General features: G+C 39.7%; 1 protein-coding gene across 1 annotated transcript in view; it reads right to left on the bottom strand.

The window, feature by feature from the left end:
* The window catches only part of plppr5a (phospholipid phosphatase related 5a), a 98,433-nt gene extending 90,843 nt beyond the window's left edge, over window positions 1-7,590 (bottom strand). The window contains exon 1 of the mRNA XM_048602270.1: window positions 7,387-7,590. Coding sequence (XP_048458227.1) covers window positions 7,387-7,590 — 204 coding nt within the window. The remainder of the gene's footprint in view (window positions 1-7,386) is intronic.
* Window positions 7,591-12,500: the final 4,910 nt, after the last annotated feature.

The raw sequence follows: 12,500 nt of genomic DNA, 5'->3' as shown, positions 1-12,500 counted from the left end.
TAGACCCTTCAGAAGGGTCTAGGCCCGAAACGTCAGCTTTCCTGCTCCTATGATGCTGCTTGGCCTGCTGTGTTCATCCAGCTCTACACCTTGTTATCACCTATTTTACAGGTTGGTTTTTATGTTGAAATGCAATTATAAGGGTGTAAAGAACAATTACTGGACTATTTCTAAGAAATAATCATATTCTTAAACCTAAGCATTTTTGCTTACTGGTCACTTTGAATGAAACACTTTGACAAGTAAAGGTAAAGATAAAGAAGCTTCAAATTTACAAAATATAGTGAGGCTGAAGACTTTCATTTATGTGCATGATTCCTACAGGCAATTTTACTGCAATACTTAGAACATAGAATATAGAACAGTACAGGCCCTTCAGCCCACAATGTTGTGCTGGTCTATTATCCTACTCTCAGATCAAGCTACCCTATATTTTACTATCATCCATGTGCCTATCCAAGAGCCACTTGAATGTCTCTAATGTACCTGACTCCACTAACACCACTGACAGCGCATTCCACGCACCCACCACTCTGTGTAAAGAATCTACCTCTGACATCTCCCCTATACCTACCTCCAATCACCTTACAATTATGCCCCCTTGTAATAGTCATTTCCACCCTGGGAAAGAGTCTCTGACTATCAACTCTATTTATGCCTCTCATCAACTTGTACACTTTTATCAAGTCACGACTCATCGCTCCAATGAGAAAAGCCCTAGCTCCCTCAACCTTTCCTCATAAGACCTGCCCTCCAGTCCAGGCAGCATCCTGATAAATCTCCTCTGCACCGTCTCTAAAGCTTCCACATCCTTCCTCTAATGAGGCGACCAGAACTGAACACAATATTCCAAGTGTGGTCTAACTAGGGTTTTAATAGAGCTGCAGCATAACCTCGTGGCTCTTAAACTCAATTCCCCTGCCAATGAAAGCCAACACACCATACGCCTTCTTTACAGCCCTATCAACTTGAGGCAACTTTGAGGGATCTATGGACATGGATCCCAAGATCCCTCTGTTTTTCCACACTGCCACCTACAACAGCCCTGCACACTATCCACAACTCCACCAATCTTTGTGTCATCGGCAAACTTACTAACCCACTGTTTCACTTCCTCATCAAAGTCATTTATACTTGATGTAGGCATTTTACATAAAAGAAGCTGTATTTGTAAATATAATATAAAATTGATCACTTTGGTCATTTTAGAATGTTAGATTTCTCATGAATTAGTCATAAGACAACTTTACATGACTAATTCTTATTTGACCTTCTATCTCTGTCAAGGAAGCATTCCAGTTATTTAAGGAGTGTACTAGAAAGATATTACAACCTCTAGCAATTCACATATCGCAGGTGAGAAAATTTAAGCCTTGTCAACTAACTGGGCATGATCTTATCAATTACAATTACTTTTGGATATAGACATTTTTTTCCTTTGCCTGGTGTTCCATGCAAATACTTCAGTTTTATTATCTTCATACAATTCAGAACAATTTGGTCTTGTCCTATTCATTAAAACCAAGAGAGAGAACATTTGATAAAGAAGGTTTCTGGAAGGCTAGTAATAAGAAATTGCTTCAGCTGTTAAAATAAGACAGTTGATCACATTTTACTGTTTTAAGACAAGATAGATTTGTTTTACTTTTTATCACTACTAAAAACAAATATTGTTAATGTAGAAAATCAAATAAGTGTTTACAAACCTGAATAAAAAAAGCAATGCATGTTAATGATCAGTTTATTTGCTTAAAACATCATGCCCTTGTCAAAATTTTCAAATATCAAGTTTCAAGTGTCCCAAATGTAGTTAATGGAGAGAGACACCATTTTAACTCTGAACAATTAAACATTTAGATACTCAAAACAATGAGATACCCTGTCATTTTACGGTCATCATTGGTGGTTTTATGGTTTCTTTTCAACAGGATACACATGAATAAAAGGTATATGTATGATTTCATCATATGACATGGGTGACACCATCAATTTTTGTGCATTAATCTGAGAGAAGTTTGTCTTTTTTTAAAGTTTTTAAACACCATAGAAAACAAGGCTGTTATGTAATTCCAGGAAACAGTCTACGGTACTAAACTAACAAATTAAAGTGCATTTTAAAATTATGGCAATAATTTTGATCTTTTTCCTCACTCTTATTCATCATATAATTTATTCCACTGGGAGAACTTGAAAAGGCAGATTTCAAAGTGTTAGTGCTTCATTTGCTTGGTAAGGATGCTCAAAAGTTGGAATTGACACAATGCCTCAAATTTGGTTTCAAATGAACGCATTTAATTCTCTAATGGGAATTGTAGACATGAAATAAACAGATCTCTCCAATTCAATCTCTTCAGTAACAGCATGTTTCCCATATAACAACGAAAATGATTTTAATTTAATGTCTGGTGACATAGCAACTTGGCATCAGACATTATTTTCACAATTGTGAATAAAATCTATCTAAATAAATTCCTAAAAGTGTTTCTTGAATTTAGGCCTTTTTTTAAACTTGGGTTGTACAAATTACCTGCAAAATCCACATTTATTTCTAATCACCTGTTGTCCTTGAGACCGTGGTAAAAGACTGTCTTCTTGAACATCTGCAATCCATCTGGTGAAGATGGTTTGCACAGTTCTGAAGGAAGTGACAACCAAGGGGACTTCTTGTCCTAAATATTGTCAAACTTCCTGAACAATATTAGTGTAGCTCATTTAGAGATAGGTGAACAGTATGGAATTGTGCATACTATGTAGGTTAGCAACTTTGTATAACTAGAGTCTCATGGGTAAATTGTAGGAAGATACTATGACAAAAAGTGCCAAACAGCCTGAAGACAGGGAGATTTGGCTGACCTTCTAAATATGAGATTTCTCTGAAATCAAGTATAATAGCAAAATCAAATGCACAAGTATGCACATAATTAATTTTGTTCACATATGATGTTAGGAATCTTAGATAAAACTTGTAAAACAAATCTTTAAGTTGAAATAGTCCATCATTCACTCCTTCTTCCACTGTGTCACAAGAGCAACAGTCTCTACAAGATGTGCTGCAGAAATTGATAGAAGCTCCAAACTCATGACACTATCATCTAGAAGGAAAAGGGTCAGCATGGGAACACTGCCACATACATGTTCCCTCCAAACCACTTGCCAGGCTGACTTGGAAATATGTCACCATTCCTTCAGTGTCACTGCACCAATATCCTAGAACTCCCTGCCTTGCTGCATTGTGTGTGTGCCTACAAAAAAAGAAACTGAAACAGTTCAAGAAAGCAGCACACCAGGAACCTCTGAAGAAAAATTAAGGGTGGCATGATGTTTTTAAAAAAAAATGAATATTAGGACAAAAGTAGTGTGTCTAGTAGTGTTCAAGGTATATCTTGAGGGAACTTCTAATCAAGAACACACCTGAACTGGTCTTGGTTCCCAAAGGATACTAATAACATTTGATATATAAACTCGCTTGTTTGTAATGATATACTAGTTCAACAAATCCTGAAAGTTAACTTGACTTCAGATCCTGAGCCTTTCTTAAGACTAAACTGGAAGTCCTACAATACAGTGAAGCTACGCACAAACTATTGCTTTTAACATTTCAACTGTTGCTTTCCCCTAAACTAACCATTTGCTGATGTCAGCCACTGAAGAATCTTGAGCTGAGCTTGCCTAATGTGAATGTTTTTAAGCATGTCTGGAAGGCATTTAGAAAGATTCAGAAAAGTAATTATTTTAAAAAATGAGAGCACAGAGAATTAGAAGTAATTGTATGACGTGGGTCAATAATTGGTTCAGAGCTAGTAGAAGGATGATTAAATCGTTCATTCTCTGATGTGTAGCATGCAATAAATAATATTCCCCAGGAATCTTTGCTGGCACATCTGCTTTTCGACATAGCTTTTAATGACTTGGGTGAAAGAATAAATGTGGTTTTGCATATTCAAATTCACAAATTACTTTAAGTAAGCGACGTAATAACTTGTCTTGTTGGGAGCTTGAAATTGTAAAGGGATTCAGAAAGACCAAATGAGTGTGAAAACCAAGACAGTAGGAGTTCATCATGGCATAGTATGTGGTCAGTAACTTTGGAAGATGAGAAAGATAATTCAGAATTCCTTCTTGATGACAGGCTGGGAGCTGCAGAGGAATAAAGGGATTTTGATGTCCATGTGCATGAATCAATAAAAGTTGGTGCAGAGGACAAATAGCAAGAAAAGGGCCGACGGGACATTCACCTTTATCTCAAGGAAGGTGGACTGCAAAAGTAAGGAAGTTACAGTTCAGCTGTGCTGAGCCTTCACTAGATCCTCTCTAGAACATTATGTTTTATGTTGAATGCTGAATCTTTGGAAAGAAATATTATCCTTGTAATATGTAAAATATAGATTTACCAAAATAATTAGAGGAATGAAAGGATTACATGAGAAGTGTACAATGCATATGTTTGATTTATTTCTCCTCAAGTTTGGAAGTTTGAGTGTGGATACAATTTAAATGCTTAAAATGAGAATGGGGATTGATAGAGTCGATACAGAGAAACTGTAAAATCTTAAAACTTAAAACTGAAATCAGTATGCACATTAACACATGAATAGCAATAGAATCTGCGGCTCTCTTCCCAAAAGACATTAAGGCTTGGCCAACTGATATTTCCAAGTCTGAGACTGATAGATTTTTAACAAAATCCGAAACTTCTGAAAAACCTCAGCAGGTCTAACAGCATCTGTGAAGAGAAGGCAGAGTTAATGTTTTGGGTCCAGCAACACTTCTTCAGAATCCATTCAGAACCCAGATGCTGGCAGACCTGCTGAGTTTTTCCAGCAATTTCTGATTTTGTTTTTCTGTTTTTGTTAACTGACACATTTTTGTTTGTTAAGATATGGATAAAAATAAGTAGAGGTACAAATCTATGATCTTATAGAATGACAGAATCTCGCTGAAAGGTTGAGTTCCCTTATTCTTGTTTTTCAGCTTGCTAGTTAAGGCTTCTCATTAATAATGTGCAAAGGGACTACAGCTAGGGAACCTAAAGAAAAATCCAATAAATTTAAAACCAGCCCACAACAGTGGTAGATTGAGCATGAAGTATTACACTGTTAAATTTGCTATAACTGTACTGCTTTATGCTTGACAACATATGTAAAACACATCAATTCTACCCCAGAAAATATCTTAGCACATAAGTCTACATTTATTTTGGATAGCAAATCAATTTCTGTATTCTCATTTATGGTGGGATTTGGCAGAAATTCTGTGATCCCCAGATTATGAAACTCATTTTTTCTTTGCAACTATTTTAAATTTATTCCCCTTTTATGGTTTGAATCAAAGCCATTCAGCAATTGTGTATAAATTTGAGGTAGTTGGGACCTTTGTCTTTTAAGAAAAGACCATTTACTCTGTTTCAAAAAATTTCAAAAGGTATGATTTCCTGCTTTTCCAAGACTATCAGAATAAAGACAGCCTCAAAATCCAATTAGTTTGATGAGAGGATGTTCCAAGTCTATTGTACAATGTTATTTTAATTTTTCTGTAGTACAGAACATAAATATTGTTCAAAAGAAGCATAAAATTGAAGCTTTTCATCTTGCATATATCAGGGCTTAAATGCAAGGATCCAATCTTAAAATGGAAGCAATCTTTTTAAAAGTTAGTTCACAGGATCTGGATATTCCTGGTTAGGCCAGCACTTATTGTCTTTTCTAATTACCCTTGAGAAGTTAGTGATGAGTTGCCTTCTTGAACGGCTGCCATCCTTGAGGGTGTAGGTACACCCACAGTGCTATTAGGGAGGAAGTTCCAGGTTTGGACCCATTGACAATGAAGGAGTGGATATAATTTAAAGTCACAGTGGTCTGGGTTGGAGAGGAACTTGCAAGTGGTGGTGTGTCCCCGTGTATCTGCAGCTTTTGTTCTTCTAAGTAGTATGATTATAAATGTATGAATTATTGTTCCCTTTCTGAATTTGTTTTTGTTTCATTTTAATCTTGATGGATGCAAGCCAAAAAGCTTTGACTTTTTTTTTGGCAATCTTGATATGTTGCTTGATCAATATGATATTTTAACTGTATTTTATTATTCACATTGTTCATACCTCTCCAGCACCAATCTCTCTATATGGTAGTGAACAAATCCTATTTAAAATAAAACTGGCTGCGAAGAAGACTGTGCTGTAATTTATTCATAACATAACCTGTTGAACTTAAAAATTAATATGCATAATTTGTCCCCTGTCAAATGTAAAAGAACGTCTTGTATCTTGTCAAATGTTCTTAAAACTGAAATGAACTAACCCTGTATACCAAAATAGCAACGAAAAGTAAACAACTGATGTAGCTCTTTCAGACCCATTGCTTCTTCGGTCTGTTCGCTCTGTGCTTTCTCCCTTTATCATTCTGCCTGTAGCGTCTAATTCAAAGTGACAACCAGAACTGAAATTACTGGCGCTTCGGCCAATAATTGCGGTACTCTGGATCCACGTTTCTTGTTATATCCCTCTCCCCCCTCCCACCGAACAGCTCTATATCTCTACACTCCCAACCCCAGCCCTGCCTCTTCTGCATCTCAAATATCTTCCACAAAACCGGGGTTTGTGGCTTGCTTAACGACACCAGAAGAAGCTTCTTTGGCTGTTTTGGAATTCAGCAGGAGGGGCATGAAATGAAAGGGAAGCTCAGATTTAACAGGTCCGGATCATAACCTCTGCATATAATATTTGGGCAACCTTGCCTTTGAGGGACACATCGAAATGCTGCCACATCGCCCTTGCACACTCCAGCCCACTAACAACGGGAGCGTCAGCACACATTAGGAACAGAAACCCGTTCGATTTCACCCCCCTGTTCAGTTTCAACCGATATTCTATTTAATTTGCCACAGCCACGCGTCTGTGTCATTGCACTGGGGTGTTCCAGTGGAATCTTGCGCCGGTGAACGTTAATGTTAAAGATATTCATTCACAACTCCGAGCAGACCCGCTTCACCAGCGGCATCAATTGTTACTGAACTGATTAGCCCGCTCTTGGGAGACCTCTTCAGTTCTTAACCTCTGTGGCTACACAGACGAACGCTGCTAACGGTGTTAAAGAGAGAGAGAGTGAGAGAGAGAAAGTGTTTGGGTAGGTTGAAAGGCATTGAAAGCTTTGGGCGAGCATATCTGGTAAAACAGTCATGATTTATTTTCACCTCAGACGCTGGTCACTGTCCTCTCCTGGTTACAAAATGCAACTCTGGCTGTCATTAATAACGGAACAGCACAAGCACATCCCTTTGCACACGACAGCAGGGAGCAATGTATGACACTCATTCGATGCTGGAGCTCAGAGCAAGAACTATACGCTTCCCCCAAATCCTGAACCCTCGCCCTTTCTTTCTACGAGCACTTACCATAACAGGGGGAACCCCGGCCACAAGAGAATAGAGGAGAGCTGGCGGAATTGCACTGCTTTCATCGGGTCCAGGGTACGGTTTATTGTAGGTGCCGTCATGGCAGAAAAATCCCTGGACGTGGACGTTGAAAGTGTCGGTGTATTCGAAGTAATAAGCCAACATGACAGTCCCTGCCATTATCACCAACTGGAAATAGAGCATGGTTGTTGGGGATGGAGGGTGGGTGATGGGGTGGGTGGGGGGTTTGCTGAATAACAAAATCAAAGGAATCCGTCTCTTTATATACCCTCCTGTTGCTGTTGGTCAATATCTGTATAATCCACACTTCAGGAAGGCGAAGGTAACTATCGCTCCATTCGCTTGCAGGATCAGTTTCTCAGCAAAGCGGCGAATCCATTCAGGAAAGGACTGAACTGCCCGTGCATTTTACACCTACCGCAGGCTGCCTCAGTTCAGTCAGGGAGGCAAGGAGTTCAGCTCCAAGCCCTGGCTGTGAGAAGGGGCTAGGTATCCCTCTCACCCTCCTCCTTCTCTTCCTCCTCTTCTCGCTCTCTGTCTCTCTGCCAATACTCCGGCTCTTTATTGCATTGGACTGATGTTCCCCGGTGCCTTCAACATCTGGTTAAACACACACACACACACACACAGACACACAAAGCAGCCTCGAACCGAGGCGCCGCTTCGCCAACCTCCTCCAAAAGTTCATTTAGGCAGATGAGCAGATTCTTATATATTCGCGCCTATGAATTCAGTCTCGGAAAGTGACACCGGGGTATCTCTGCTCACCAACAGGAGGGTCCTGTTCAAGGCTTGCTCGGGGAAGCACAGTCCTTGGAGCCTCACAAGTCGCTGCGTTTTGCTCAATCGCACAGAACCCCAATTTGTTTTTCCTTTCTGCATGTTAATAGGAAAAATCGACAGCCCGTCCCACGACATGACAGCGTTCCGCGGCCAGGGCTGTATTGATCGCACAACATTGGAATTTTTCCAATAAGAGACATTTTGTTCGCGCTTGCAGTATTGTGTTCTATCTTTACAAAAAAAGAGAAACAGTCAATACGTCACTTTTCATCGCTGACAGTTGGCAAACTGGGTGGTCTAATGAACTATTACTGAAACATGACACCATCAAATATAATTACCATTGATTAGCCCATAAAGCATGTACTGCTTTAAACAACGCTAATGTGACTCTCCGTAAAATAATTGTCCTATAATTTGAAAAAAAACGCAATAAATTTTAACCATTAGACACCAGGAAAGCTTAATGAAGGTTATATAATAAGGAAAACACAATCCCTCGTGAATTCTTTCTTTCTCTAGTGATTCCCAACCCCTTCCTAAAACTGCTCACACCTTGTTGGTGTGGAGTTCCACTTCTATCAGATGCCATTTGGTATCCCACTCAAGTAGCCATTGGCATTGAGTGGCATCATACTATCTGACCATTGAAAACTGTGACAGATAAGACATCAGCCTCAGGTCAAAGGAAGTACTCTCGCAATGGAATCAGAAGCTTGTGTGATCAAAATCTAATGCAAAAATGTGAGCACATTATCTCGCCTGATAAATAGATTTGCCTTAGTCTACAAAGCACAAGAGCCGCTTCTCACCATTAGACCGACAGTATATTTCAAGGAGTCGAGCTGGATGAACACAGCAGGCCAAGCAGCATCAGAGGAGCAGGAAAGCTAACATTTCGGGTCTAGACCCGAAACGCCAGGTTTCCTGCTCCTCTGATGCTGCTTGGCCTGCTGTGTTCATCCAGCTCTACACCTTGTTGTTTCAGATTCTCCAGCATCGGCAGCTCCTACTATATCTCAAGGAGTGCCAACTTTGCAGGCTTGGGCCAAGGTAAGGAACCAAACCTCCAAGAACAACTGCAGGTAATATGGCGATTGAACTTGCACTAGTGCATCACAATCAATACATCTCCCTAAATTCTTTAACAATTCCCTCTCTTCAGTGCTGCGCTGAGTAAATGCGGTGCTGTCCAAGGTACTGCCTTTGGATAAGACTTTAAACTGAGTTTAATATCTGCTGCCTCAATTGGTGGCAAAAGATTTATTTGGTCCTGCTTGAAGAAGAGCTGGGCAGTCCTGGCAAATATTTATCCCTCAACTGACAAAACTAAAATAGATTATCCAACCATTATCTCATTGCTATTTGTGTTAAGCAAATTTGGCTAGATAGTTTCCTACATCAGTAGCTAAGCTTCAAAGCTTACTTTATTTACTATGAAGGATTTTGGGACATCCTGAAATTACTCAAGATGCTAAACAAAAGCAAGTTTCTTTCTTTGCTTCTTCATTATAAAGGTACAGACATGGACTTCAGCAGGAAGTCTGGTGCAACTCTGGGGCACAGACACTTTAATCAGATAACTCAGCACAGTTTAGGGATTGATCCTGGACTAGCCCTGGTCAGTAAGACTCAATTCCCTATTGTATAAACTCACTGCTAGAAACTCTATTGCAACCCATGCGTTGTGTTGCTCCAATGTGTTCAGAGAAATCTTCATGGCCAAGCCTGATCCAAATATTTAGGGAAGAACATCAACATTTAATGAGCTTAGTGGGGGATCAGGGATGAGGGATTGGGGCAGTGCATAGTCTCCTACTTTTTCTCTATCTCTGAAGCATAGTTTGTTTTTTCTTCATTACATAGTGTAAAGGTGATAGATGGGTGCAAACATTATTTGTGATTTGTCATTTACAAAACTCCTCATGAAGCCAGCTTAGTGATGAAAATGCGTCTTTGCATTGTTTTTCTGTGTGCACTGATATATTATTCTGTAATTCCCAGACTGTTGACACAGTTTGTACAAACAGTTTGACTGATACCTGTAACTGTACAAAAGAATTTGGAACCATAGAAGGTGAGAGTAACATTCTGTTACATTACGCTGGGATATGCTTATGTCAGAATTCACTTGACATTGGACCTCAACGGGACCAAGAATTTTCTGAAAATTGAAAGCTCTAAAGATGTAGGTTAATTGTCAGATTAATGACAGATATTGAACATTGATAGCTTCCTAGTACAGTCATTATTTTCATTCTCTGTATTTCCCTTGCCTCTGTATCTCTTCACAGAAACAAAGCATGATAGGTTTTATCAAGTAGTTGAGGCCATAGCTTGTTTATTTATTAACATGCCACTTTTCAGAGCTGGTTCAATCAAGTCATAGAGTCATAAGAGTTATACAACACGGTAACAGATTTTTTGGTGCAATCAACCCATGCTGACAAAGTTTTCCAAACTGAACTAGTCTCACCTGGCTGCTCCTGGCCCATATCCCTCCAAACCTTTCCTATTCATGTACTTATTCAAATGTCTTTTAAACATTTTAATTGTACCCACATCCACCACTTCCACTGGAAGTTCATCCCACACATGAACCACCTTCTGTGTAAAAAAATTGCTCCTCCTATCTTTTTTAAAACTCTCTCTTCTCACCTCAAAAATGTGCCCCCTAGTCTTGAAATTCCCCATCCTAGGGAAAAGACAACTACCATTAACTCTATCTATACCTCACATTATTTTATAAACTTCTATACGGTCTCCTCTCAAACTCCTATGCTCCAGTGAAAAATGTACCAGCCCATCCAGCCTTTCTTTATAACTCAAACCTTCCATCCTTTCAATGTTGACAGGTTGCTCACAAACCATCAATACAAACAGCACCTGTGAGCATGTTCCTGGGTAATATTGGCCTAGATGTTCCAATGGCCAGATCTGCGTTGAAGCAGTGTGGACTGGATCAGTATTACACATAATCCTGATGCAGCTGACTCCACAGGATTTATTCAGGAAATTGAATCTTCCAATGGGAAAGTCTCCTGAGTTGGAATACTTTTGAAATGTTTGTACACAGTTGGAGATTTCAGAGGGTTCTAGCTTACTTAAATTTAAATGTTAGATGATTAAACTGTACTCTCTTGGGTAACTACTAAAGAACTGCAGATGCTGGAAATCAGAAACAAAAACAAAAGTTGCTAGGATCTGGTTTTTTCCTTTATTCATTCACAGGATGAGGGCGTCGCTGGCTAGCCAGCATTTATTGCCCATCCCTAATTGCCCAGAAGGCAGTTAAGAGTCAACCACATTGCTGTGGATCTGGAGTCACATGTAGACCAGACCAGGTAAGGATGGCAGTTTCCTTCCCTAAAGGACATTATTGAACCAGATGGGTTTTTCCCCAACAATCGGCAATTGACTCATGGTCATCATTAGACTCTTAATTCCAGATATTTATTGATATCAAATCCCACCGTCTGCCGTGGCAGGATTTGAACCCAGGTCCCCAGAACATTATCTGGGTCTCTGGATTAACAGTCCAGCAATAATACCACGAGGCCATCACCTCCCCCTTCTGCAGAGAGAAAGCAGAATTAACATTTTGCGTTCAGAAAATTGAACACCTGACTCACAACTGACAAACTTCGACTACTAGTTCGTCCAAAACTCCGATACCCTAGACATAACCCCCACTCCTCACTGAATCTGACAGCCCTAGCCTAAGCCTGTTGGAGTTGAAAACACCCAGCCAGCCTGGCGTGACCTCGCTGAAGTCAGCACTCCCCTCCACTGGTCTGACCTGACCCAATCTGTCCCCTTCCTAAGCCTTGATCTCCAGCTTGGCCCAACCCGAAAAAATAGCTAACCCCCATTTGGCCCAACCTAGATTCCTCCTGCAGGACTGGTTCAATCTGAACTCATGAGCTCCTGCATTCTGGCTTAGCCTGAATTGACCCTGCTATACCTCCTACCCAACTTAGTCCAGCCCTCCACAGAAACTCACAACTTAGCACCTCACTTAGCTTACAAGTTTGAATTTTCTCAGTTCTGTTAAAGGACCTTAAACTTTAAAAATACTGCACACCATAAAAAAGGGCAGTGTCTCATCTTGCAAATGTTACTATTGTTCTGAATGTATTTCTTACCAGTTTTCTGAGAAGGATGCATTCAGAACAGGTCAGTCTTGGGATCTTGGCTAGAAAAATTATTAACAGCTAACTAGATAATTTTAAAGAGGGTTACCGTCCATAAAATCTGTTCTGATAGTTATCAAAATATTTGGTCCATTATTTAAATGTGCATACATGAGT

The sequence above is a fragment of the Rhincodon typus genome, chromosome 10 (assembly GCF_021869965.1).
Source record: "Rhincodon typus isolate 14 chromosome 10, sRhiTyp1.1, whole genome shotgun sequence".
In the NCBI taxonomy this organism is placed as follows: domain Eukaryota; kingdom Metazoa; phylum Chordata; class Chondrichthyes; order Orectolobiformes; family Rhincodontidae; genus Rhincodon; species Rhincodon typus.
This window is presented reverse-complemented; position numbering and strand designations above follow the sequence as displayed.